Raw genomic sequence first — 27,100 nt, 5'->3', positions numbered from 1 at the left:
TGGCACTGGAGCCCCAGGGAGGGGCCGCAGGTATCTGCTCAGAGCCCCCTCCTCACTTCAGGGCATCTACAGCCCTGGGGGATCCAGAGCCCCCCCATCCCACTGGGATCACCCCTGGGGAGCGCAGAGGGGCTGGGAGGAGGTTGGGATGGGTGCACAGCACCTGGCCACGCACCCCAGGTCCCTGCACCAGGGGGTCTGGGGGTGAACCTTGACCCTCTACTCCCACCCCAGGTTGTGTTGTGACCCCTGTGCAGGATGGGCTCGGGGGTGGGGGGTGGGGGGGCTCCACCAGTGTGTGAGGGGTGTCAGTTCCTGGAGCACCCTCTGTCTTACCCAAAGTAGGGAGAGGCCCCAACACCCACAACCCCCCATCCTTGGGGGTCGCAGTGCAAGCAGGACTCCCCAAGAGGAGCAGCCCAGTAGGGATGCCACCCACACACCCCATTACAGGGGGCTGGGACTCCCCAGATTCTCTCCATCACACCCCCCCACCCCCCACACTCCAGGCTCCAGCCCCACTCCAGCGACCCAAGGGAGGATCTCTGTGTGTGTGTGTGTGTGTGTGTCCCAGGGCTCCCCAGTCGGGGTCCCCCAAGGCTGGCACGACCACCTGCCCTGCTGCCGGGGTGGGGAGGGGGAGGACTGTGCTCCCTCCAGCTCCCCAGGAGGGGTTTCCACGGGGGGGAGCTCAGCACCCCGAGTGGGGTTTGCGCCCCACATCCCCCCAGCGGGCACCTCCGGAAGGGTGGGTGGGGTCCCCCGGGGGGATGGGGGGGATGCTCCTGCGGGCGGGAGGGAGGGATGTGGTGGGTGGGTGCTGCTACAGGGGGTTTCCCCCAAACCGAGCACCCCAGGAGAGAGGAGGGTTGCCGGGAACGCACCCAAAGACAGGTCCCCCGGGGTGGGGGTGGGGGGATTACTAAGAACCCCCCAGCAAGATGCGGCAGGGCGAGGGGACGGGGGACGGGGGACGGGGGGGGGGAGGGCGGGGGTCTGCAGCCGCCGCCGGGGAGGGACGTGCCGGCGAGCTCTGTCCGTGCCGGTGCCCGGGTCTTCGCGGTCCCCAAGTGCCCCCCCACCCCACCCCCTGCGGTGTCCCCCCCTGGATGTGTGTGTCCCCCCCGCCGCCTCCTACCTGCCCGGGGACGAGCTGCCGCCGCTGCCGCCGTGCGCTACCGCAGCCCGGGAGCGCCCGCGGGTAGTGCCCGCCGCAGCGCCGGGCTGCGGGGGGGCACCGGCACCGGGGGCACCGGCTGCGGGTGGGGCAGGGGCTGCACCGGCAGTACCCACCCCCCACGAGCCCCCCCTCCAGCCCCAGGATTCCCCAGCCATCCCGGGGTCCCCCCCACACACACACCTGCTGTGGGACTGGGGGTGCAGCCCCCCCCTGCAGCTGGGGTCTGGGGTGAGGGGTGAGACCTTTATCGCACTGGTAAGGGTTGGGGGGGGTCTGGGAGCACTGGGAGTGTGTCAGCGTTGGCACACCAGACAAACCAGTGACAAACCAGTGAGGCAGCTGTGGCCATCCCAGCGCAGCAGGCAGGGGCTCTGGCTGCTGCAGACCCTGCAGACCCCTGCAGGAGGAGGGGTCTTCAGGGGAGGTTGGGTCTTCAAGGGCTCTGTTACCATGTCACTTGTCCCTTCCATGAGGTGCTGTCCTGCCCTGGGCAGGTGGGGTGGGTGGGCTGGGGAAGCACAGCAGGGGGTGACCACACGTACATCCCTCTGTGTGCGCCCGGCTGGGGACCACAGTCTCCAAGGGCCACCCCTGCCATCACCCCTGCCTGTCCCCACCAAAGAGCTGCTGCCCCAAGAGACCAGCCAGGGTGGTCCCCTCAGGGATGGGCAGAGCCAGGGGCTGTGGGAATTCCCACCCCCCACACACACACTCCTCAGGCATCCCCAGCTCTGGTGCACTGGCTTAGCCATCACCTCCACATCAGCACAAGGTGCTGAGCCAGTTGCTTTGGAGCTGGAAGGGGCCACATTGGGCTGTGTGTCCCCAGAACACAGCCAGGCACTGATGCAGTGCAGCATCACAGCATCCTCAGGCCTTCCAGGGGCTGGAGCAAAGCAGCTTTCAGCAGCTGCTTCAGGCACTGGGAAAAGACTCCAGTGGAGACAGATGCTGGCTATAAGGAGGTGCTGTTCCCCACAGGTTCTCCTGCCTTCCCACACCAGCTCCATCCATCTGCAAACCCTGCGCTCGTTCAGCGGTGCCTCAGGGAGCAGATGGCAGGGGCAGATGGGAAGAAGAGACACTCTCCTCTGAATTACACAAATAAATATGCATAAAGTGATTAAACCCACAGCCCCAGCACCAGGCTGGGGGCAGCGGGGAAGGAACTGGGGTGGCTGCCCTGGAGCTGGGAGCTGAGGTTGGGGGGGGGAGAAGGACCGCTTGAGAGACCCAGGATGGGGCTAATTGACCCTAAAATCTGCTGAGGTCAGTGAGGCTGAGAGGCTGCAGGTGCTGATGCAGGCAGATGTGGCACTTCAAGGCCTAAAACACCGACCAAGTGGGGCAGGAGATGGGCACTGGGTCTGGTATGAAATCAAAGCACTGACAGACAGCCCTTGTGTGGAGTGGTCCCAGCCCAGGCAGTGGTGCTGGCCTGGAGAGACCCACTCTGCACCACAGGAACGAGCTGATATTAATAATCAAGGCAATATTGGTCTCCTGTGGGGCTTTTTCCCCTCATGCCAGCACCGTGACCCTGCCTGTTGCTGGAGGATCAGAGCCCCACACGGGCTCCATCCTGCTCTTCACCTGGAGCCAGCTCCTCTCCCCATCAATTCCCTCTCACCCTCCAGCCATGTCCTCACCCCAGCCTGACCCAGGGTCCAGCAGCCCCATGGGGCCGGGAAGCCTCTGTGGGGTGTGAGCAGGGGGGGGTGTCTCACAGGACTGGCACCCTGAGGGGTGTTTGGGATTGGGATTGGGCTGGAAACAAGGGAACTGGTGGTGAGAGCTGCTGCAGCAGTGCCTGTCCCCAGCCCAGGTGGCAAAGGTGTTTGGGGAGGGGGTAGGATGGGGACTGGACTCTGGGGCCTTGAGGGGAGCAGAAAGGTGAGGAAAAGGGGAGATGTTTGTGCTCTCAGGGCTGAAGCATCCCAGGGAGGGCTGGAGCCAGGCACCCACCAAGCTGGGCAATGCCCCACAGCCAAGGTGCTGCAGGTGGTGCTGGGAGAAAGGCTCAGGGCCCCTCAGAAGTAGGGGTGCTGCTTCCCCTCTGATAATCTTCATATCTATTTTAATCCCCCTGGGCATGAGTGACAGAGGGCACAACTGACGCAGGCTGAGCTGAAAGCATCCCATTTCTGACTCAAACCCAGCCCTAAACCCACCTAATCCCTGGTGCTGGAGTGGATTGCAGGAGGGAGAGGAGGATAATACAGGGCACAGAGCTGTACTCTGCCACCGAGCACCAAGTGATTTACAGGCTCCCTGGGGTTGGGGGCAAATGACCCCCAGCCCATCCCTTCCACTCTAAAGCCCGGGGGGGATGTTGGCTGTCATCCCTTGGTCATTGTGGTGGTGCCAAGCACACCAGCTCCTGCTCCAGCTGGCTGGTTTGGGGGGGGGGGCAGTTGTGCTGGGGAGAGGGGAGTAGGACTGTGCCAGAGCCCCCCCTCAGCCAGGGGAGGGAGCAGAGCTGGCCTGGGGCTGGCTCCTGCTGGCCCCAGCCTAGTGGCCTCATGGATGCTGCTGGGAGGATGGTGAAATGGCTGCAGGTGCCACTGTGACATCCCCCCCAGCTTCCATGGGGTGCTGGTGACACCCTGGCTGGGAGATTCCCCCTTGTCTTCCTCCTCCTCCAGCTTCTCCTTCTCTTTTCCCTGCAGGAGTTTCCTGCGTTGTCATAGCAGCCATGATGCCCCTGAGGCTTCCCTGCAGCAGGAGGGTGGGATGGGGCTGCAGGGGAGACCTGTGCCCTGCCCAGGAGTGTGTCCCCGTGCCCTGGCACACACAGAGCAGCTATGTGTGGGTGTGAGGGGTGTGCACAGCTCTGCACACACACACACACACACGTGCCAGCAGGACAGCGTGTGTTGGTGTCAGCTTTGGCGCTGGTGGCTGTCCCCAGGCTGGGCTCAGGGTGCCCAGGGCCCGGCACACGATGGTGGGATGCTCAGGGGTGATTTAATTCCCACCCATTGGCAGGAACATCCTCACATGGAGGAGCCCAGGCATGGCTGGGGTGTCCATGGGTACCCTGAGATCAGGCCCTAAGGACAAACAGGCACCAATCATCCCCATGACTGTCCCCATACTCCGACAAGCTACTGGGATGAACTGGGAGGGGAAAGAGCAAAGCAAGAGAGGCAGCAAGAGAGGCTCAGTCCCTGCCTGCACCAATAAACACAACCAGGGTCTACCCAGTACCCTGTAGACCCCTCTCTGTGTGCCCACACTGACCCCAGAGCTTGTCCCCCATCCCCAAATCACGCACGGCCCCGGAGAGGACACGGTGAAGGGAAGCGGAGCCGGCGCGGGGGCGGCAGGAATAGCTGAGGATTAAGAGCAAATGCCCAGATAATGAGGATCTTTACTAAAAAACCCATTTGTATAATTTAAATCTCTAATAGGCTTCCTGGAATACAAAGCCCTTTGTGATGCCCGATCTCATCTGGATCAGGAGCCGCTCGCTCGCTAAACCTTGACTTAGCGCCGCGGGGATGCGGGGGTGTTTCGTAACGGAGTGGCTCCAGCCCTGTCCCCCCCTGTCCCCCCGTCCCCAGGTCCCTGTGATGCCCACGCTGCCACCCTGGAGCACGTACAGCTCACCTTGCTCAGGCAGCCAAGGTCAGGGCTCCTGGGGACACGTGTCCTGCGTCCCCGCGGGGCACAGGGGTGTTGGCACCTGGACACGTGTGCCAGGGGGGTGTTTCGGGGCAGTTTGGGTACAAGTGGGTCCTTGGGTGTATAAAGGGTGGAGGTGGGAGGGCAGCCGTGCTGTGGGCATCCCAGTGCCACCTTCCCTGGCAGTGTCCTCAAAGGGTTTCCCCACCAGTTTGTCACCATGCTGGGGGGGTGCTGGGCACCCTGAGCCACGGTGGGGACAGCCCACAGCCAGGCTCTGCCCCAGGATTTGCTGGGGAGGGGGCTGCAGCTCATCCCTGCTGTGACTCACCGTGGGGCTCAAGGGGTGTGGGGGTGACACTGCTGGGGATGTCGTGGCCCCCCCTTGATGCAGGAGTGGGAGAGATGGGGGGTCTGGCGCTGGGTGACCAGAGGGGTCTGGACCCAGCCTTGGCCCCTCGCCCTCCCCAAGGGCCGGAGAGGTTGAACGCCGCGGCCACTGCTACCAGTGCCACCAGTGCCACCAGTGCCACCAGCGCCACCAGCGCCACAGCCACGCGCGAGCCCCGGGCTCCCTCTCGTGGCGTCTCGCCCATCTCATGGGGTGACCGAGGAGCCGCGGGGAGCCGGGCAGAGGGTCGGGGGGGGGGTGTGTGTGGGGGGTGACAGTCGGGACCTCCCCACCCCCGTCCTCCAGACCCCCCGAGGAGGGGAACCTCCCACCCCGGCCCCTCTCCCAGGCTCCTGCCTCGGGGGACCCCGGAGGGGATGGCCGGGGGTGGGGAGACACGACACGACAGGGACACGAGACCGTGCCCCCCCCCCCCCCCAAATCCCCTCCCCACCGCCTTTTCCGGAGCCCCCGCTGCTCGGAGCCCCCCGCCCGTCTCCCCCCCGCCCCCGGCCCGGCGCGGCCTCGCCGGGGGGTGTCGGCAGATGGCAGCAGCGGCCTTCGGCAGCCAGCCCGGCACCCCGCACCACCCCCGCACCCAGGGAGCATCCTCCGCACCCAGGGAGCATCCTCCGCGCCCGCAGCACCCTGAGCAGCTCTGCCGCGGCCCCGCTGCCCTTCGGGTGTGACCCCCTCCCCGTGACCCCGCATCGTGTCCCCCCGACACGCAGCATCCCCCCGCGGGTGTCCGCAGGCGGGCAGGAGCTGTGTGGGTGGGGGAGTGGGGTAGGGGGTGGGGGGTAGTGGGGACAGAGGCACCAGTGATGGGGGCCTGGCTGTGCTCTGCGATGGGCTGCGGGGTGCCCTCACCTCCAGAGCTCAGGGTGCTGCAGTGTTTGGGGGTGACCAAGTGATCCTGGGATATGACTGGCTCTGGGGGGGGAGGGCAGTGGCACAGGGTCCCCCGGATCTGCCATCATCCCACCATTGTCCCCTGGGGACCCCAGGGGTGGGACTCTCCCTCTTGGGGGGCCATGGGAGCATCTCCACATACCTGCACAGGCTGCACGGGAGGCAGCCCACCCCAAATAGGGTCACATAACCCCACAGTGCTGATTTAGGGGGGTGTCTGCTGTGTCATGGGGCCCTCTGCACTCTTCTCCTGCCTGGAGCCCAGCCCAGCATATTTCAGGTGAGGTGGGACAGGACAGGGAGTGTGAGGAGGGTGTGAGGAGGGGGATGGCTGGCTGGTGGACTCCCTGCTGTGTGCCTGGTGATGCGAGGAGAGGAGGGACTGATGAGCCTAAGCACGTAATTAGAGCTGTGATTTAATTGGCACACCGGGGACATATGATGGGCGTCGCATGACTTGAATAGCGATGTGCGGGTAGGGGCTGGGGAGGTGGAGAAGGCTTCATACCAGGAGGCAACAGGAGCCCAGAGGGGACTGGGGAGAGCCAGGACACCCCAAAAGACCTTGCCTGGTGGTGTGGAAGTAGAAGGGACAGGGATGGCATGAGGGCAGCATGGGCATCTGAAGGCAGCAGGGGGATCTGAACCCCTGGGTGGGACTCCAGTGCAGTGGGGTGTCCTGGGGGATCTGCTGAGGAAAGCAGATGTCAGGGCTGGGAAAGAGCAAACGTTTCCCTTTTGCTTGGAAAGAGAGAAAAGAAAAGCCAGGGCAGCCTGGAAGGTGGGGAGGTGACATGGACCAGCCCTCTCACATCTGCAAGCTGCAGCTGGGGCAAAACACCAGCCATCCTGCTTGCTGGGGCCCAGCCTCAGCTCACCCCACTTTCCTTAAGCCAACTGGGCTGTCTGGCTGGAGTTACTGGTTTTGTGTGCCAATCCTTCTGTCTCACGGGTGCCAGGGAATTCAGGGTTCCCTGTTTGGAGGCAAGGCAAGGCTGCTGCTGGAAGCACCATGGCACATCCTGCTGTGACCTCAGCTCTGCATTTCTGCAGCAGCTGGAGCTGGTTTGGCTGTGTTTGCCTCTGAGCTGAGGGTTCATGGTCCCACTCCGGGTGTACAGCCTATGGAGGGAGGACCAGAAGGAGCCAGATGCAGAACAGGGTCTCCTGCCCAGCCTCGTGCTCCAGCAAAGGAAAGCCCAGGGGAAGCAGGTGCCCTGCCTGCAGCCACCCTGGCATGGCTGTGCCCAGCTCCTGGCTCCATCAGCTGAGCTCCCCCAGCCCAGCCACATGCCACTGGATTTGCAGTGGGCACAGTGCTCAGTGCAGGCTGAGCACCATTCCACCCCCTAACACACACCAGCCCGGGGCTCCTGCTCCTCCCCAGCACCTTCTCTGCCGCTGAAGTGATGAAATTTTAATCTGCTGCCAGGCAGGAGATGAAAGGGAGGAACCACAGGCACTTCCCTGGGAAGCAGCTGGCTGCAGTCGAGCGCCCGGCGCTGCGATGGGCTCTGGTGCAGGCACAGCCCTGGCACCGCCACGCAGGAGCCATGCTGGGAGTTATCATCACCCTGGGCTGAGGAAAAGGAGTAGTGGAATGGCACAGGGCTGGGGTTTGGCAGGCCAGGGCTGTCCCCTGGCTCTGGCGGAGGCTCTTTGGGTCTCTCTTGGGCAATGGGTGCCTGTTGATCCTCTGGGAAGGGGCTTTGGTTCATGGGGGGACAGTGGGAGCTCTGCACATCTCTGCTAGATGAGGGAACCCCTCAGCTGGGGCTTCTCTCACTGTGGTCCACAAGCACAACCATGGGCTGTGCACGGATGGAGCATCCCCAGGACCCATGCAGGAGGATGGGAAGCAGTGGAGGCTGCCAGCACCATGCCTCTTACACCTGATTTGCCCCTTGCTCTGTCTGGCGTGGCTCTGTTGATGCCCCTGGTGCAGATTGGACCCCAAAAACCAAACCAGAGGGACCAGGCTCAGCATAACCAAGAGGACCCCAGTGACGCTGCTGGGAGCCCCCCCAGGCCACACCACTGACCCTGGCAGGTGGCAAAAAATAACCACCTAGATGTGGAGTGAGCATCACCTCCCAGAGACACAGCCCAGACCCCACCACACAGCCCAGACCCCCCACCTCAGCTCCCAGCCAGACCAGTCTGTGCCTGCCAGGACCAGTATTCTTGCCCATTGGCACCTTGAGGCCACCGCAACTGGCAGGGCCACCCCCAGCCACCACAGCTGGACCCTCACAGGGGCTGATGGGTGATGGGGTGCCGGTGGCCAGAGCAGGGTCCCCCCCCATCCAGTGTCACAGGGTTTGGCAGCCAGGAAAATGGCTTTTTATTCCTTTCAAGTAGTTGGCACAGATCAGAGCGCTGGCGGCTTCGTCCAGCGGGAGGCAGGGCTAATTCCGGCGGCTCATCTCATCCTCATTACCCCGGGCCGGAGAGCCCAGCGACTGGCGGGGCGGTGAAATGTCCCGGGGGGGCTCGTCTTGGGGTGGGGAACCCTTCGCCTGGGTTGGCTGGGAGACCCCCCCCTTCCCTCCCCCGCCCCCCGGCCGGGGAGGGCTGTGCCGGAACCCCGGCGTGGGCGGGACGGACGGGGAAACTGAGGCTGACAAGGGGTCCCGAGCCGCCCCCGTCCCGCCACCCCCGGGGCCGGGGGAGGGACCGGAGAGGTTCTGCCCGGCGCTGCAGCGGGCGGAGCCGGGGCTCGGCGGGGCCGCGCCCGCCCCCGCCTCCCGGCCGAGCCCAGCCGTACCGTACCGAACCGAGCCGCGCCGGGCGCTACCGAGCCGTGCCGAGCCCAGCCGAGCTCAGCCGCACCGGGCGGCCCCGGGCGGTACCGGGCCGCGGAGCTCTCCGCGGTGCTGAACGGTGCCCGCAGGACGCGCCGCCGCCGGGGTCCGGCCCGGCCCGGAGCGGCCCGGAGCGGCTCGGCCCGGCGCGGCGCGGCGGCCGCGGGGGATGGAGCCTTTCCTCGGCTGCACCGGCGCCGCGCTCCTGCTCTGCTTCAGCTACGCCGGTCTGCGCCCGGTGGAGGCAGGTAAGGGCCGCCGGGGCCCCGGGAGGGAGGGAGGGAGAGGGGGGGCTTCGGCGGGGGGAGTCCCTGGGGGTGTGGAGTTTGGGGCATCGCCGGCCGGGACTTGGGTGTCTCTGGGAGGGTTCGGTCTCGGGAAGTGTCTCGGTCTCACCCCCCTGGGCTGTGTCCCGGCGCGGGTGCTCCCAGGGAAGGGGGGTCAGAGGGATGTGGGGTGAGAGAGAATGGGGGCTCGGGGGGAGCGAGCAGAGAGCCCTGCCCAGTGCTGAGCAGCGGGGGAAGGCAAAGGTTCCCCTGCCCCGGAGCAGCGGTGCCTGCTCACCCTGGGGCTGAACTAGAGAGGAGGAAGTGATGCTGGTTCCGCTCGGCCACGTTGGCCTTGGTGAGCCCCCTCCCCGCCTCCCACTCCCCCCAGGCTGCCCGAGGCCAAGCTGGGAGCCCCGCGAGCTCCTGTGGAAGCAGCGCTGCCCCAGAGGCACCCCATCTCCTGGGGCCACGTCAAACCAGGCCCCTTGGAGCAGCGTGGGTCCTCTGAACCCGGGGGACCTTTCAGGAAGGCGAAGGTCCCCCTGAGTTAGCTCTTATTTTGGAGCAAACAGGACGTGCTCAAATCCACTCTCTGGGCTGGGTCTTCACTCCAGCACCCCACACTGTGGGTGCCACGTCTCAGCAGGTGCTGGTGGGTGCAAGGAACCCTCACCCTGTCACGCAGCACCAGCCCGAGCCAGACACCCACCCTGGAGCCAGACACCCACCCTGGAGCCAGACGCCCACCCCAGCTCGTCTCCCTCACGGGCTGCAAGATGTTGGTGGAACAGCTGCTTTGATTTGCAAAACGCTGATGGCCAGGATGAATATCTTGCATTCCAGGAGGCTGGGGGTGACTGTCAGGGATGCAGAACTCCCCAGGGAGTGGAAATTCCTGGGCCTGACTCAGCCTGGGGAGTTGCTGGAGTTACATTCACCCCCATCCTGCCTGTGCTGGGGCCGCAGCGACCCCCCCAAATACCTCTGGTGCTGACACACATGTCCTTGGCCAGACATCAGCACCCTGAAGTTGCCATTTCACAACTGGCAGACCCGGGGAGATGAATGAGACGTTCCCAAAAGGAGGGAGGAAAACACCAGGGCACAATGGAGCCGCCTGCAATTGTAACAGCCCTCCTGATTTTCTGTAAACTAGGCCACTTCCCCTGCTCTTCCTTATCCTTGAATCACCTCAGCCAGCGCCTGAGAGTAAACATGGAGTTGTGTCCCTGCCCAAAACCGCCTCCTGCTCCTGTCTTGCAGGCAGGGGGTTGTGCTGTAAGGTATCCCTGCCACATTAGGAGCCAGGCAGCTCTGCAAACAGGGACAGCTTCCCTGTCTCAGGGCTCCAGCATGTGGAGGGGAGGCAGGAGGTTTGGTTCTCAGCTCTGATGACTCTGCGTGACCTTGGTGCCGTGCCACACACCCCCACCACCTCCTCTTTCCCTGCTCTCCTTCACCAAGGGCCGAGGTGTTCTCTCTCCCTGTACCCTGGTGAGGTGGCCAACCTCTACTCTCCCTGTTTTTCCGAGAGGGAAAGGAGGAATGAAGGTATGGAGTGGTTTTTCCCAAGGTCATGCAGAGGTGGAGGCAGCATCACCACCGGCTCTGTGTCCCCAGTCCTACCCACAGATGAGACCAGAGTCGCTGGGGAAGCCTGTGGGGAGGAAGCTGTCCCCAGCAGGGATGGAGGCTCTGCAGTCCCTCCCCTTTGGACCCAGAGCTCCTGCAAGTGGGTTTCAATTGCTGCCTCTTATTAGAGATTAAAACTACTGTCCCTGGGAGAGGACCTGAGAGGACCAAGGCAAATTCCCCTGCCAATGCAGTGGGGAGGGCTGCAGGGTGACTGGCAGAGCATGGGCCCTGTTCTGAAAGGGAGGGTCTGGCCAGTCAGGACCCTTTTTTGGGTAAGGTGATGCCAAGATAGACCAGAAGGAGAGGCAGGACCGGGAGGATAAGGTAGCTGAGAAATGACCCCTGCACTAATGCTCTTTGATAGCCCCCAGCATCCCGTGGGTGAAGCCCTCTGACTCTCTCCCACTGCTGCCAGCTCCAGAGTCCCTGGAAAAACATTCAGGGTGGTTTGCAAGTCAGAAATACATCCCAGCAGTGGGATGCCCTGCCCTGCCCAGACTGCATGGTCTGAGGTGCCAGCAGCCCCTCTTCCTCCTCGTTAGGCAGAGCTAATGAAGAGGGAGGTGAGCTGTGCTGGGCTTGGTTGCTGCTAAGGGCTGTAGGAGCAGCAGGATGAGCCTGTGTAACGATGATGAAAGACCCCAAAATAGGCCACTGTGACCCCTGTGACTTGCCAGGGCAAACAGCATCCCTGCAAGGTGCCTGCCTGCAGAGCAACTCCAGTCGGGTTTATTTCTGGGTGATGGAGGGGAAGGACAGCACCCTGCTCTGGTGGAGGGAAGGCTTCACCCTCAGCACAGCCCTCTGCCTCCCAAGGAGCCTGTGGACTGCTCCTCCTTCTCCACTGCCCGAAAAGGGTCGCTGCTCTTTAAAGCAGCTCAGTGCCCTTGTGCCTCTCCCGTGTGTTCTGAGCCACTCTGCAAACCAGGCTCCTCTTCCTCTGAGGTGGGTCTCCATCCTCACCTCCTGAGACAGCCTCACCAGCTGCTGGGAGGCTGAGGTGATGACCACAGATGCTCTTTCCCTACCCGTGTCCTGGCAGACACACTCCCCTCGTCCTCTGAGCCGGGGGAACTGAGCTCACCTGAAGTCTCAGGGGGGTGGGATCCAAACCAGAGGCAGCCTTAGGCTCAGCACGCATGAGAAAGCAGCTGTTGGTCCAACAGCTCTTTGGAGACAGCAAACCAACCCACTCCAGCCCCTTCCCATCTCCCAGAGGCCACGGAGATTCCTGCCCAGCTGATGGATGGTGTAAGCACTTCATCGATCCCTGCTTTCAGCTCAGGAGAGATTTAATTGAAATAGGGAGGTTTCTAACCTTGGTGTCAGCCTCTCAGCAGGGATGTCACTGTGCAAAGCAGCCAGGGTTGTGCCATCCTCTTCCTAACATCATCTCCTGCTGGGAACATACATGTGGAAAATGGAGATTCCTCCCAGCAAGGGATGTGCTCACACCCCCAAATGATGCCCAGGCACCGTGGCAGGGTCCCACAGCAGCTCTCATGGAGTGGTACCCATGCACTGGGCATGGATACTGCTTTGTCCATGTGGTGTTTGTTGTTGAATAACCCTCTCTGGGTTTATATGGCGCCCAGAGGCCAAATTAAGGCTGGAGTCAAGTGTAATTCCATTAAAAGCAGCGATGGATGGAGCAGCGAGGCGTGCACAGCGCTGTGTGCAGAGCTGGACCAGGACCAGCCAGCCAGCTCCCAGGAGAGATAAGGGCACTGGTGGCTGGTTGGCAGCTCCCAGGCTTGTGCACCCTCTCTGCCTCTGACAGATTCCTCCCTCGTTTCTCCAGCACTACGTAGGAGTGGGATGGGGAGAGCAAGAAAAGGCCATGGTACCTCATCCTTCCCAGACACTCTGGTTCTGGATAAAATGTGCCACAGCCATGACTCTGTGCTTGGCATTGGTGAGGCTGCACCTTGAGTGCTGGGTCCAGTTCTGGGCCCCTCACTCCAAGAAAGACATCAGGGGCCTGGAGCATGCCCAGAGAAGGGCAACCAGGCTGGGGATGGGGCTGGAGGGCAAATCCTCTGAGGAGCAGCTGAGGGAGCTGGGGATGTTCAGCCTGGAGAAGAGGAGGCTGAGGGGAGACTTTCTCCCCACCTCCACTGCCCTGCCAGGAGGGTGCAGAGAGGTGGGTGATGGTCTCTTCAGCCAGGGGACAGGAGATGGGACAAGGGGCAATGGGCTCAAGCTGTGCCAGGGCAGGGGCAGAGCAGATGGGAGGGAAAAGTTCTTCCCCAAAAGGGTTGTTGGGCACTGGCACAGGCTGCCCAGGGAGGGGGTTGAATCACCAACCCTGGGTGTGTTTAACAGCCAGGGAGATGAGGTGCTCAGGGATGTGGGTTAGTAGAGGATGGGGATGGTTGGACTCGATGACCACAAAGGTCTTTTCCAGCTGTGGGGTTCTGTGATTCTGTGACTCAGCTCTGGGGCAGCAGCATTAAAACCCCAGTGATGCCGCTGGCAAGACCTGAGCGAATCCTGCCCGGCTCCAGGGACTCAAAGTCTGAGGTTGGGTAGCACAGAACACTCTCCAAAGTAGAAATCCTGCTCCCTCCTTCTGTAAGGAACTCCTGATAGCTGGACTGGACACAGAGAGTGTCCCCACATTGCCTGAAAATCCTCCATCCTCCTCACCAGCATTTCCAGCTGCGCATTTGGACACCCACTCAGCGAGGAACTGGCAATGGGGCTGGGGTTTGGAGGCCTATTAACACCCTGTTTGTACAGGGGAGCAGACAGTCAGCAGGAAAGAATCACCTCTTGCCCCTAAATTAAGACCCATGGGTTGGTCTTTCTGTTCTTTGACATCTCCAGAGCTCAGCAAACAGCCCTGCTTCCTGCGCAGCCGGGAGCGGGACGGCAGCGGTGGGCCCTGCTCCCTCCCACTCCCCCCTTCATTAAAACACTCCAGGAAGCTGAACAACGTGCCAGCCCTTCCCACAGACCCCATAAAGCTGACAAGCAATTATATCCACTGAAGGGAGCCATGCTGGGAGAGCATAGAAAGGCAGGGAAAGGCAGGGAAAGGCAGGGCTTTCTGTACCCACGCTCAGGGAACGGGCAGCGAGGCTTTGTGGAGACCAAAGGGATGCTCCTGCCCCTCACAGGTCGTGTCCTTACTTCTCCTGCATCCACAGGGAAGGTTGCAGTGCAGCAAACAAAGGGCTAGTGGGATTTAAGGCTGGCAGCCACCACTTCCCACAGGGAAGGGCACACTGCAGGTGGATAGCATTGAGCGAGCCGCTTCAGAGCCTCAGCAGGAGCTCTGCTCACTGGACCCTGTCCTGGGGGGCTCTGAAGCAGCTGAGGCTGTCACAGAGGAAAGGAGATGCTTGTGGGCATGGAGCCACTGAATTGGAAAACCCTCTGACCACAGCATAGATCTGCCCGTGGAGGATGTGGCCGCGCTTCGCTCCGGGCGCTTCCGAGCTCCTGGAATTTGCAGGACACTTTTGAATTGAGGTGAAGCAGATTTGGGGGAAGCTGGGGAGATAATGCTGTGAACAGGCTCCAGTTCCAAGCCCACAGCCTGATCACAGGGCTTGGCTGGCAGAGGTGACCTCCAAGGGTGGGCTATTTCCACAGGTGCACCCTGTTACTGGTGGTGATGGTTCTCCTGGCTGCTCTTGGAGCTCTCACCCCCAGCCCCACTGTGAGAGCTCACAGCAGAAGGTGCATGTTGAGATGGTGCAAAAGAGGATGGCAAAGAAGACAGGAGCTCTGAGCAGCAACCAGTGATGTCTTTGTGGCCTCAGGACCTCCCTGATGCTAGAGGTGCTGGGAGAGACACCCTGATGTCTCATACACCCCTTTTGTTCACCCCACCGCCCCCCCATCCACACTTTGCCTGCTGCAGGTGACAGCAGCAGTGGGATGGGCTCAAAGCTTCTGCCCCCTCACATTCCCTCTCTGTGCCATCCACGCCACAGCTCTGACTGTGAAGCCAACACCAGGGGCAGGCATGTGGCTTCCTCATCCTCGTGCCAACAGCCGTTGTGTCAACAACCAAAAAGCCAGGGAGGAATCAGCCCAAAGCGTGGGTTGTTTTGTTTTGGGTTGAGTTTTGTGTTGGGTTTTTTTTCCCCTCTCTCTCTCCCAAGTCCATTAATAATCAGCAAAGTGTTTAAGGAGAGGCTAGAAGGAGTTCTCAGCATTAAGAGGGGATTAAGAGTAATCTTCCCTCCTTGCAGCGCGGAGGCGGTTCTGACCTGCTCTTGCCAAAAGGGCCCCAGCCAGGGCTTGGGACACACAGCTCAGGTGTGTGTGTGGGGGGATGTAGGGCTGCAACTCACCTGATGAAGGGTCCCTGTGGGAAGGAAACAAGCTGTGGTTTAAGCACAGTGGGGTTTTGAAGGAGCCATTTCAAAATCCACATGGTTTCCTCTTCATTTAACGGCAGCTCCCTGTTAGAGGGGGCTGAGAGCTCTGCTGACATGGACACCAGAGAATCTTTTTGTCTGAGCGTGCAGCTCAAACTCAAATTTGGCCAAACAGACCCTCCACCAGTTTGCAAAGTGTGATTGGCTCCAGCAGGCACCACAGCCTCTGCCCTGGGATGGAGCTAAACTGCCAAACCAGAGATCTTCTACCATATGGGTCCTTCACAGACCAGACAGGAATGTGCTGTCCTTAGCAGCTCTGGAGTGAAAGATGGGCAAGAGAAAGATTCAAAAAGAAGAAAGTGGGCAAGAGAGAGATTCAAAAAGGAGAAGGAACTTCCTTGGCCTCTGCAGCAAATTTTCCAGGCGCTGCGTACAACCCCAGAAGGAACCAAACATGACAGGGGATGGGATGAGGGGGATGGGCTCAAGCTGCCCCAGGGCAGGGTCAGAGCAGATGGGAGGGAAAAGTTCTTCACTGAAAGGGTTGTGGGGCTGTGGCACAGGCTGCCCAGGGAGGGGGTTGAGTCACTGACCCTGGGTGTGTTTAACAGAGGGGAGATGAGGTGCTCAGGGATGTGGGTTAGTAGAGGATGGATATGGTTGGACTCGATGATCTCAAAGGTCTTTTCCAACCTGGTGATTCTGTGATGCTGTGATCTGGATTTGGCACCTCAGGGCCCTGGTAGAGATGCTGATCCCCAACAGGCAGCTGAGGAACAGAAATTACATCTTGCCCTGATCTCAGCCAGGCTGGCACTACAAAGAGCTGCGACCAGCCCAGGGAGCCAAAAGCAGCGTGGAACATCTTGGAACAGTGATTGGATTGCAGAAAGTCATGATCTCATCATTGCATCTCCTGGGAGAGGGGAGAAAAGCCTCCTCATGGATTAAAATTCTGGTTCCAAATGATTCCCTCGGCTCTGGGAGCGGGAAACTCATTCTCCTGCCTCTGTATTCCTGCCCAACGTTGGGTTGAATTCTCTTCTCCAGCGCTTTGATAATGGTTTGACACCGCTGATTTATGCACAGCTACTCCCAAGCTGCACTGGTGAAAGGGAAGGCATGCTCAGATCTGCTGTCCTAGATTTCACTGTTATTATCTCTTGGCTTCAACTTCCCCACCTCTCCCACAGGTTTCTAGGGTGTTCTGGACCACCCTGGACCTGATTTCTCCCCAGCATCCTGAGTCCTGCTTTGCAGGCTCCAAGCCTTGGGTTGCAGCTTTGCTGAGTGCTTCTCTCCTGCCTCACAGCCCTCCCACCCTCTCTCACCAATTCCCAGAGAGGCTGTTTGCTTTTCTCCAGCTTTGCTGGGTCTTCCCAACTCCCCCACGTTTTAGGGCATCAGGAAACTGAGATGCTTTTTATGCTGTGCCTCCCTTGAGGTCACACACTTCAAAGGGGACTCGAGCACCAAGTGGGGTGTGCTGTACATACATCCCCTTTTCCCAGCCCAAAGCTTTTCCCCTCGGGCTCCACTCTCTGTTCCTGTGGGGTTAAGTCATTTCTTTTCAAAGCTCTACTTGGGTAACTCAGTGGTAGCTCCTAAAAAAAGACCAAAAAAAAAATATATTAGCTCCTAAAAATACCCAGGGAAGACAAAGATGCTGGGATTGAACTGTACAGCTGTACTTGGAGAAGGGCAAAGTGCCTGGCTGCAGCTGGAGACTGTTTTGTCTCCCATCTCTCAACTCCTCTCATGTCCTCCCTGTGTTCTAGCAAATTCATCAGGCATGACTCACAGACCTGCCCTGTACACATTCCCATCTGCTGACTGCCCCTTCCTAAAATTAGACCCTCCTCTGGTTGGCACAGGGGTTCAGTCACAGGGGAAGGTCTCTTCCTCGCGTCGCAGCAGGGAGCTGACTCTGGAAGGTGTTAGGGCTGAGAAGGGGGCTCTGGATCTCCATCCATCTCCCCAGCTCGGCGTGTCCTTGCAGCAGACGTTGATAAACAGTTTTCTTCTCTGAGAGCTGGCTGGAGACCACTGCCTCACTTCATGAAGGCCATCCCTTGAGAGATAAGAGTGCTCTGGGTCAGTACTGACTCCACCAGCTATTGCAGAGAGGAAGGACACCCTTCCTCCACACTGTGAATTCCCAGAGATCACAAATGCTTGCTGCTCCTCCTTCTGAAGTCCCAGATGAACAGGAATTTAGCCATGCCACTGGCAGGGATCTTTTTGCTCTGAAGGACTTAGCTGAGTCCAACCAGCTTGTCCAGGCACCCCGTTCCCCAGGGGCTCCCTGCTGGATGTGGGTCTCCCATCGGTTGGGAAGGAGAGCTCCGAAGGCTGGGTGGTGTTTAGGGTGGAGAGAAAGGAGTAAGGGCATCGCTCTGACCTTCAGCCAGGGTATTCTGTGCTCCTGATATTTGCCCTGTTCCCAGGGGAACATTCACCAGGAGTGAAGTCAGTTGTTAGGAGACACTGACACGACAACCAGAATATTTTCAGCCGCACCCCGGCGGCTGGGACGGACTATAAATCCCCCCTGTGTTACTGGAGACGGGCACACATGCATCCTTCTTTCACTGCTGACCTCAGGCCCTGCCCCTGGTTACAAAACAATGAAACTATTCTTCTTTGATGAGAGCCAGGAACAGTGACTCTCTCACCCTGGTGACATCTGGGGACAGCCAGAGACCAAGTTGTGGCCTTGTTGGTATTTACTGCCTTTAGGTTCGGGGCACAAGCTGGATACTGGGGATTGAATTTCACCAGAGGAGAGGGAATCAGAATCACAGCATCACAGAACCACACGGTTGGAAAAGACCCTTAAGCTCACTGAGTCCAACAGTTGCTGTCCTCTACTAACCCACATCCCTGAGCACCTCATCTCCCCTCTGTTAAACACACCCAGGGTCGGTGACCCAACCCTCTCCCTGGGCAGCCTGTGCCAGTGCCTGATAACTTTTGGCTAAGAACTTTTCCCTCCCATCTGCTCTGCCCCTGCCCTGGTGCAGCTTGAGCCCATCCCCCTCATCCCATCACCTGTCACTTGGGCAGAGACCATCGCCCACCTCTCTGCACCCTCCTGGCAGGGCAGTGGAGGTGGGGAGGTCTCCCCTCAGCCTCCTCTTCTCCAGGCTGAACACCCCCAGCTCCCTCAGCTGCTCCTCAGAGGATTTGCCCTCCATCCCCTTCCCCAGCCTGGTTGCCCTTCTCTGGGCACGCTCCAGGACCTCCATGTCTTTCTTGCAGTGAGCACTGGAAGGACTGTGCCAAGTCCACAAGGTAAAAACTCCCGAGGTGCTCAGGCTGCACAGCTCCCTTGGGAAAAGGCTGCCAGTGAGTGGTGTGTGGAAGCCCAACTGGTCCAGCAAAACTCAGTTCACCTCGTCAAGGTGACCACAGATCCACCCTGCAGCTGGAAACCCAGCTGCAGCTCTGGGGTTGGGAATAACACTGAACAGAGCCTGGGGCTTCCACAGCCTGCCCTTTGCCCAGTACAATGGCCCAGCAGGTTCTGTCCTGTTAGCAGGAAGCAGAGGGCTGTTGGATGTCTCCTGACTGTCTCAGTGACAACTCACCAGCCACAAAACGTGTGTAGAATTTTTTCTATCCAACTAAGAGCAATAAAAAAAAACACCCCAACCCCACTCCCATTTATGACTCCTGAATCTCAAACCTCCAGAGTGCTCATCAAAGCATTCAGTTTCTGTGCTTCCAAGGCGGATTTCGTGCTTCCTCCCAGCTGTCACTGTCAGGCTGTAATGGGAAACAAGAGACAACCCAGTACGTGGCTGGGGGGGGGGTGGGGGGATGAAGGAGCTACTCAGTCTTCAGCTGTGATGTGGAAAGAAACTGTTTCTGTGGGTCAAGTATCTCCTGTATCTCTAACACAACTCATGCTGCCAGTAAAGATGTCCTCACTGTTGTAATTAAGATGTGGGATACCTCAGATTTCCAGGTCTCACAGCCAGAAGCACAACCAGGAACAAAGTCCTTCCCTGCTGCCTTCCCTGCCCTTGCTCTGTCCCCTGCCTGAGGCTGTGCCTTTGCCTGGGTACAGGCTCTGCTCTCCCTCCTTGCAGACAGCCCGTCGGCTCCAGTAAATGTCACGGTCAAACACCTGAAAGCCAACTCAGCTGTCGTGACCTGGGATGTCCTGGAAGATGAGGTTGTCATTGGATTTGCCATTTCCCAACAGGTAGGATGCTGAGAGTCACCCAGTTTCGCTCACGTTCATCTTCACCCCCCAGGTCCCTCTGAGTTGCCAAATTCTCTGGCTGCAGTTTAAGCCCATTCCTTCCCATCCTGTCCCTCGTGCTCTGGGAGGGGGACTTGGCTTCCCATCCTCTTTGCAGCAGCTCTTTGACGTGTTGGTGGCTGCAGAGAGGAAAGGCCCCGATGGTCTCCGTGTCCATGGTGGACAGGGCAGGGAGCAGTGGTCTTAGACGATGGCAGTGCACACGGGAGGCCTCTCCACCACTCTGTGCTCTCCTCTCTCGGCTTCCAGAAGAAGGACGTGCGGATGCTGCGCTTCATCCAGGAGGTGAACACCACCACCCGCTCCTGTGCCCTCTGGGACCTAGAGGAGGACACTGAGTACATTGTGCATGTCCAGTCCATCAGCATCCAAGGCCAGAGCCCTGCCAGTGAGCCAGTCCTCTTCAAGACCCCCAGGGAAGCTGAGAAACTAGCCTCTAAAAATAAAGGCAAGTGTGGGTGAGTTCCTACGTGGCCCCTGGGATACCCAGGCGGTGTAGGGCTCTGCAGAGAGGAAAGTGGTATTCCATGCGATGGGAATAGCTGGGTTAAACACACATAGGGCCAAGTGTCATCTCCCAGCCCCACAGGGACAAAGAGGATGCCCCCAGTGTACCCAGCAGACGAGGCTGAGAGGTGCACAAAGCACCAGGGAGGTGCTGCCAAAAGCTGGCTGTTCATTTCCCCCACTTCAGGTGAGGTTTAAGAGGCAAAGTGAGGAGCAGGTTTCCAGACTAGGAGCTGTGTGTCCAGCAACCTTGCAAGGGGAGAATGCCAGAAGAAATTCCTGAGCAGGCTGTGAACTGATGTGGAAATAGACCCCTGGCTGGCACTGGGCACAGCACCGTTGTGTTCATAGGGCACTCAAGGGGGATTCACTTTGCTTCCTGTGCTTGGATTCCAGGAATGCAGGGAGAAATGCACCCCAGAGACTACCCCTTTTCTTACACTGCAAATATTTTGGCCAGGTAAGAGAACTGCAGAAAGCTGAGGTAGGAAGGGACCTCTTAGATCACCTAGTCCAAACCCCCACCCCCCTAGAGCGAGTCGTCCAGGATGATGTCCCAATGGGTTTTCAGTGTCTCCATGGAGGAAATTAGGCAATTCCTCACTAGAAGCTCCTTCTTAAACCAAGGCAGATTGCTGAATGTTTCCTGTCAGCAAGAATCTCCACTACAAGAAGGGCTTAGGGGGCTAGAGGGGTCTGGGCTATGAAGGGTTACTGCCTGCCTACTGAGGAGCCAGCCTGTTGCGGGGCTTTTGGCCGTGGGTTCCTAGGATGTCGTGAGTTCTTGACTCTTTCTGCTAAAATGATTTGGTGTCTGTAAATACTGAATTGCTGTTCATCTGAAAGCACTGAGAAGAGCACTGCTTCCCTCCCTGGAGGCCTGAACTGTAATCTTCTTAGTGCTTTGAAGCCAAGGAGGCGCATTACGCCCTGCAAAAAGGCTCTACTCATTTCTGAATCCCATGGCTCCGCTGAAAAATATCATGCCAGGCTTCAGGCTCTGGAGCTGGGAGAGGAACTGCTGAAGCATGCAAGGCTTTGTGACAGGCGCAGACGGCTTTAACACACACCAGAGACAGAGCAGAGCGAGCTGCCACGGGGCCGGATAACACGTAGACTCACCCCGCGGCAGCTCCTCTGTGGTAGCTCCCCATTGATCCCGTCTCCACCCCATCTCCCAGAGGGGAGATGCTGCTGAGCAGCTGATGCTCTGCAAGTTCAAAGTGCAGCCTCGTGTTGCTTGTGTGCCCCACGGGCAAGGACTCTCTCCCTGCTAGCTCTGACCCCCACGGATCTGAGTCCGGGGCGCGGTTGGAGCCGCGTCTCGTGCAGGCCCGGCCGGGCCGCGCGGTGTCACGAGCTCTCTTTCCCCTTGTGCAGATGAGGTGACCATGAAGGAGATGGCGAAGAAAAACCAGCAGCTGCGAGCAGGGGAGATTCTCATCATCGTCGTGGTGTTGTTTATGTGGGCAGGTCAGTTCAGTCTGTCTGGCTAAAGCCTGTAATACCCCTGGGGCCCGCTGCCTTGCTCTCTTTGCATGTTTAATCACACAGGACCTGAATAGAAACCTTCCTCCCATCACATGTACAGTCTATTCAGCTGTAAGGGCACCTCGGATCGCTCTGCAGCTTCAGTGCCAAAAGCAGGTGAATCCATGGGCTGAGCTGGTCCAGAAGGAAGTAGATAATGGACTTGATGAAGCAATTGCCTAGTTCCCCATGGCTAATCCCATCATCTCAATTATTCCAGAATGCCCTGATGATAAATGCCCTCAGCCACCCAACAGGATGACTCAAGCCCTTCAAATGATACAGGTTTATGATTATCTGGCTATTATACAGCTCCAACTCTCAAACAAAACAGAAGTTGAAGTGTCTCACTCTATGCTAAAACCAACTTATACCAAATTAAAATAAGAGAAGCATTGAAAGAACAAATGGCCCCCAAACAAACCCACTATTAAAGAGCAGAGAATAGGATTTAATAGGAAGAGGAGGGACACGAACCAAAAGGAAGGAAAAGTCAACATGAGCTTAGGATGGTGGGAGGTGGAAGGACTGGAAGCTGTGATCCCAAAGAGTCCTTTGGAGACAAAGTTTGGGTGATTCTTCTAAATTCCACCCTGCTCCTCCTTACAACTTGCAGCCACTAATCCTCATAATCCGAAGCGGAGGCTCTGCTACAAGACAGCTGTTGTAGAGCAGGAGTTTGTAAGCGTGACCACATGCCCAGCTGTGACTGAGAGCAGCCAGCACTGCGGGACGTCCACCTCATTGCTCTCTACAACTCGCTGGAAGGAGGCTGTGGGGAGCTGGGCTCAGCCTCTCCTCACGAATAACCAGTGACAGGACAAGAGGGAATGGCTGCAAGTTGCACCAGGGGAGGTTCAGGTTAGAAATGAGGAGAAATTTCCTCTCCAAAAGAGCAGCTGGGCATCGGAATGGGTTGCCCAGGGAGGTGGTGGAGTCACCGTCCTTCAGGGTGCTCAAGGGAAGGTTGGATGAGGTACTCAGGGACGTGGGTTAGTGAGTGATAGAGGTGGTGGGGTGGGGGTTGGACTGCATGATCTTGGAGGGCTTTTCCAGCCTTAATGATTCTGTGGTTGTGTAAAGGGGAACAGTTCAGGTGACCCAAGGAACCAGGCATGGTAAACCTGTGATCCATACCAGACAACAAAGCACTTTTACATGCACAGAGGGTGCAAACTGCTGCACAGAGAACTTCCCTCAGTGGGAAGAGAAACCCCCACAGTAGCACTGAGTGGCCAACAACCTCGACAACTGTCGTTTCAGCGGCGAGTGTAACATGCTGTTCTTTACAGACAGCTGTCTGTCACCTCTGCTGCTGTAAACTGCCACAGTCCTGGCTGCATCACTTTACTCCAACAGAGGGTTTGGCCCTTTTCTACTAGGCTCTGCTGAGATATCATCAGAGAGAGATGCAAAGAGGAAACCAGTCACCCATCTGAGACCTGCCACAAAAGAGGGGGGTGGAGGAATTAACTCTGTCCTCTACCTTTGTGCAACATTTCCTACCAGTGAATCCAGGTATCAAACCCATGTACAGTATTGGGTTTGTCCTGAGTTTACCACATGTTATCAGCATCTCCAGAGACTGGACAGCAATTGCAGCTGGAGGTGATAACCAAAGGAAAACCTCAACTAAAGGAAAACATTTCCAAACCCTCCAGCCCGTTGTCTTTTCAGGATTTATGTCAAACTTGAGCTGTGCACCTTCAAATGTAAATGCCCTGCCAGTAAAAACAATCAGGAATAATTACACGAAGTGACTGAACAACTGATTCATCTCCCACCCGGGGCCTAATCTAAAACTCAGATCAGCATCTGAACAAAGACTTTGCCAGTACCACAATTTCCCTTCTAGACAGATGACTTACACTGAGAGATGAAAGCCTGCGTGGGATGAAATCTCTCTACGTCTGGTGGGTGCTTTCCAAAGTCTTGATACGCAAACACCTCTTTCCAGCTCTTAACCTGGCCTGCCCATACCCTGTACGTGTGATGATGCTTTAGCAGACGTGATCTGGAACTGGGCCATGCCCAGGGCTGAACTGGGAAAAGCCCTGAGCTCTTGTGCTCTCTGAATTTGTGGTATCACTCGCTTCTCTGGAAAGAGAGTTCCACAGAGCTGGGGAATTTTGCTTCTCTGTGCCTCAGTTTTACCATCAGAGATGACAGAAGGTGCAACCATGGCAGATGTTGACCTGTTCTCCTAGGACCAGCCATTTGTTCACATACACAAAGGGGAGTTTGGACTGCTGTGGTTATCAGCAAGACCTGGGGGCAGCTGCCCACAACAACAACTCATTTTAGAAAGCATTTTGTAACAACAACTCACACTAGAAAGCATTTTGTGATGACCCAGTGAAATTTAGGCTGTTAGGAAGGGGGCTGGAAGGGGCAGGAAGGGAGAACCAGCATCTGCCTGGCTTTACCTCACCTCCGTGTTTGGAATCTACAGGCAGGGAAGTTATTTGGTCAAAACATCACATGGAAGTTTCCAGAAAGGCATCTGCAGTCATTTTATGTGTCATAGCTGCCCCTGCTCATCTCCCTGTGAGCCTGAGCACGTGAAAGGAACTTTCCACCAGCAGCTTTTGCCACTGTCACTGCTGCCTCTTTGCAGATGCTCAGAAGGCCCTGGCCCATATCTCCTTCAGGCAGGTACTGCACCTGCCGCTCACCTACCAGCTCCAGCTCCATCCCTTCACCCCAGAGGAGGAAGATCAGAGGCCACACTCTTACCCATCCAAAACCCCAGGAGCTCCTGTGCTTGCAAAGCAAAGACCTCCCTGAACTGCATGGTTACGTGTTGGTTGCTATCCAAGCGTAGGGCTGAGAGCGCTCGTCCCACTTAATGACAGGGAAGTTGGAATAGAATTAATCCTCTGTCCTTCTGTCTAACTAGTTTTGCACGAAATTAGGCATCAAGAAGGAAGCAGCCAGAGGGGGACTAGCTGTGCTAGCAAATGATCCTTAGGAACAATAGTGAATGCTGCTGAGATCTCTACCAGGAGGCGCAAAGGCGGCTGGCAAGCAAGGGATCTCTGATCTCTGCAGGCTCTGGGGGCTGAGCTCATTTGTGTGATCACTAATGCTTTTTCCTTGTTAGGGGTGATCGCCCTGTTTTGCAGGCAGTACGACATCATCAAAGATAACGAGCCAAATAACAGCAAGGAGAAAGTCAAGAGCGCCTCGGAGAACAGCACTCCCGAGCACCAGAGCGGAGGGCTCCTCCGCAGCAAGGTGAGGTGCTGCTGGCACTGCAGCAGGGGGATGGGGCAGGCAATCAGCTTCCAGCTGGGTCTCAGCTAAATTACCCCCAAAATCAGCCTTCCTTAAGCATTGTGTTGGGAAGCAGGAAGGAAACGCCCCTTCACATCCACCCGCGCCAGCACCAGGGCTCTGTGAGCTGTCTGAGTGTCCCAGTCGCAACAGGACACCCAGCACTTTGCTCCCACCTCTGGATTAGCCTGCAGGTCCATGAGTAAAGTGGGTTTCAATCCCTTATTCTGAAATATCTGAACATCTCTGGAAAAAAAATGCACTGAGGGATGCTGTAGTCACTGAGATGTTTGGGTCGTGACACCCTGTAGCAGCTGTTCGGTGACACGAGGTAGAGGGGATGTTACTCTCTCAGTAAGCTGGGGAGTACACAGCAGGTAACACATGAGTTAAAGGTATGCCACACACAAAATCCTCAAGCCAGGATGGGATGGCATCCAGAGGGACCTGGAGGAGCTGGAGAAGTGAGCCCATGTGAACCTTACAAGGTTCAACAAGCGCAAGGTCCTGCACCCGGGTCAGGGCAATCCTTGTCATCAATCCAGGCTGGGAGATGATGTGATAGGGAGCAGCACTGCAGAGAAGGACTCTGGGGTGCTGAGAAGCTGGACATGAGCTGATAATACACATCTGCAGCCCAGAAAGACAACTGTGTCCTGTGCTGCATCACAAGTGTGGGCAGCAGGTCAAGAGAAGGGATTGTGCCCCTCTGCTCCGCTCTCCTGAGAGCCCACCTGCAGTGCTGTGTCCAGCTCTGGAGTCCCCAGCATAAGAGGGACATGGAGCTGTTGGAACGGGCCCAGAGGAGGCCATGAAGATGATGAGAGGGCTGGAGCACCTCTCCCCTGAAGCCAGGCTGAGGGAGTTGGGCTGATTCAGCCTGGAGAAGAGAAGGCTTTGGGGAGATCTTACAGCACCTTCCAGTCCCTGAAGGGGCTACAGGAAAGCTGGGGAGGGACTTGTTAGAAGGGTCTGGAGTGACAGGATGAGGGGGAATGGTTTTAAATTGGAAGGGGGGAGATTTAGACTGGATATTAGGATGAAATTCTTCAGTCTGAGGGTGGTGAGGCCCTGGCACAGGGTGCCAAGGGTGGTGGGTGGTGGCTGCCCCTCCCTGGAGGTGTTCCAGGCTGGGTTGTATGGGGCCTTGAGCAGCCTGGTCTGGTGAGAGGTGTCCCTGCCCATGGCAGTGGGTGGGACTGGATGATCTTTGAGGTCCCTTCCAACCCAAACCAGTCTGGGATTCTATGACTTATACCAACTAACTTCAATGAATTTTACTTTCTTGGGAACAAGAACTTTTACCAAACCAAAACCTGACCAGCACACTGCACTGATCTCTGATGTGGGGCTTTTTTTTCTCTCTAGCAATTCCTGTACATCCTTTTTTCCTTTATCCTCTCTTCTAGTTCCCAAAAAACAAGCCCTCAGTGAACATTATTGAAGCGTGACAGCCTGCCACCTGATAGATGGACTCCATTCCTCACTCTCACTTTCTGCCTCTGAGCCTTGATGACTGGGGAGGTGAAATATCCTTGGAGCAATTTGGAAAGAGACCTAGTGATTGTCACTTTACTGGCATCCACCTCCCTTGTCTGTGTTCAGCAAAACATCTGGCCAGAAAGAAAAGTCCTGCAAAAAAAAAACCCCAAGCCCAAGACCCCTGAAACCCAAAAAAACCCAAATTAAGATGGAAAAGCATCAGCCAGGCAGCTGATCCTGTACTGGACTCGTGAATCACCTGGGCTGGAACAACTCCTCACACACTCCTCTCCACCCTCACACTCCACCTTCTGGAACAGTTTTCCTGTCTTTGGAAACATAAAATGTTTTGTTGTATCTTTATTTTGTCTCACTGACACTACACAACCTGCCAGTATTACCCTGAGCTCAGGCATCACTCAGTGTCACTCCTCTCCAAGCCAGGAAGGAGGAAAGCTCATCGTGGCCACGATTAGCAGCCAGGTTTGGGCTGCTGTGTGCTCTTGGCTTGCTTTTGCTCCATGGGTGTGTGTTGTGTAACATGTCTTGGGTTTTTGAAGAGAAATGAACAATCCAAAAGGCAAAGCCCAGTTTCCATCCCCACTGTGAGAACCTCCCTGGTTGTTCTCCAGTGAGGCTGCAGCATGTCTCCACTGCTGCTGTCTCTCTCTCTCTCTCTCACACTGGTGCTCCTCATCTCAGATAATCAGCCAAACCCCAAGGCACAGCCCAACAGGAGGGGGACACCAGAAGCTGTTATTTAGCTTCCAGGATAATTTCAACCATTTTCTTCATGGTATTTTCAGCTGGGCCTGAGCTCACCACCAGTGTGATGGAAGGTCCATAAAAATGTAGCCAGTCAGCAAAAAAAAAACCACCA

At 57.7% G+C, this 27,100-nt stretch overlaps 1 protein-coding gene across 1 annotated transcript; it reads left to right on the top strand.

Annotated features, from left to right (window-relative positions):
- Positions 1–9,083: 9,083 nt before the first annotated feature.
- FNDC5 (fibronectin type III domain containing 5) lies at positions 9,084–26,189 on the top strand (the record flags this gene model as incomplete). Its single annotated transcript, XM_084274073.1, has 6 exons — positions 9,084–9,162; positions 19,250–19,365; positions 19,675–19,879; positions 21,313–21,405; positions 24,566–24,699; positions 26,148–26,189. 6 exons carry the CDS (start codon positions 9,084–9,086, stop codon positions 26,187–26,189), a joined length of 669 nt encoding a protein of 222 aa, XP_084130199.1.
- Between the last annotated feature and the right edge of the window lie 911 nt (positions 26,190–27,100).

This window comes from Gallinula chloropus (assembly GCF_964237585.1).
Source record: "Gallinula chloropus genome assembly, chromosome: 22".
NCBI classification, from domain to species: Eukaryota; Metazoa; Chordata; class Aves; order Gruiformes; family Rallidae; genus Gallinula; species Gallinula chloropus.
This window is presented reverse-complemented; position numbering and strand designations above follow the sequence as displayed.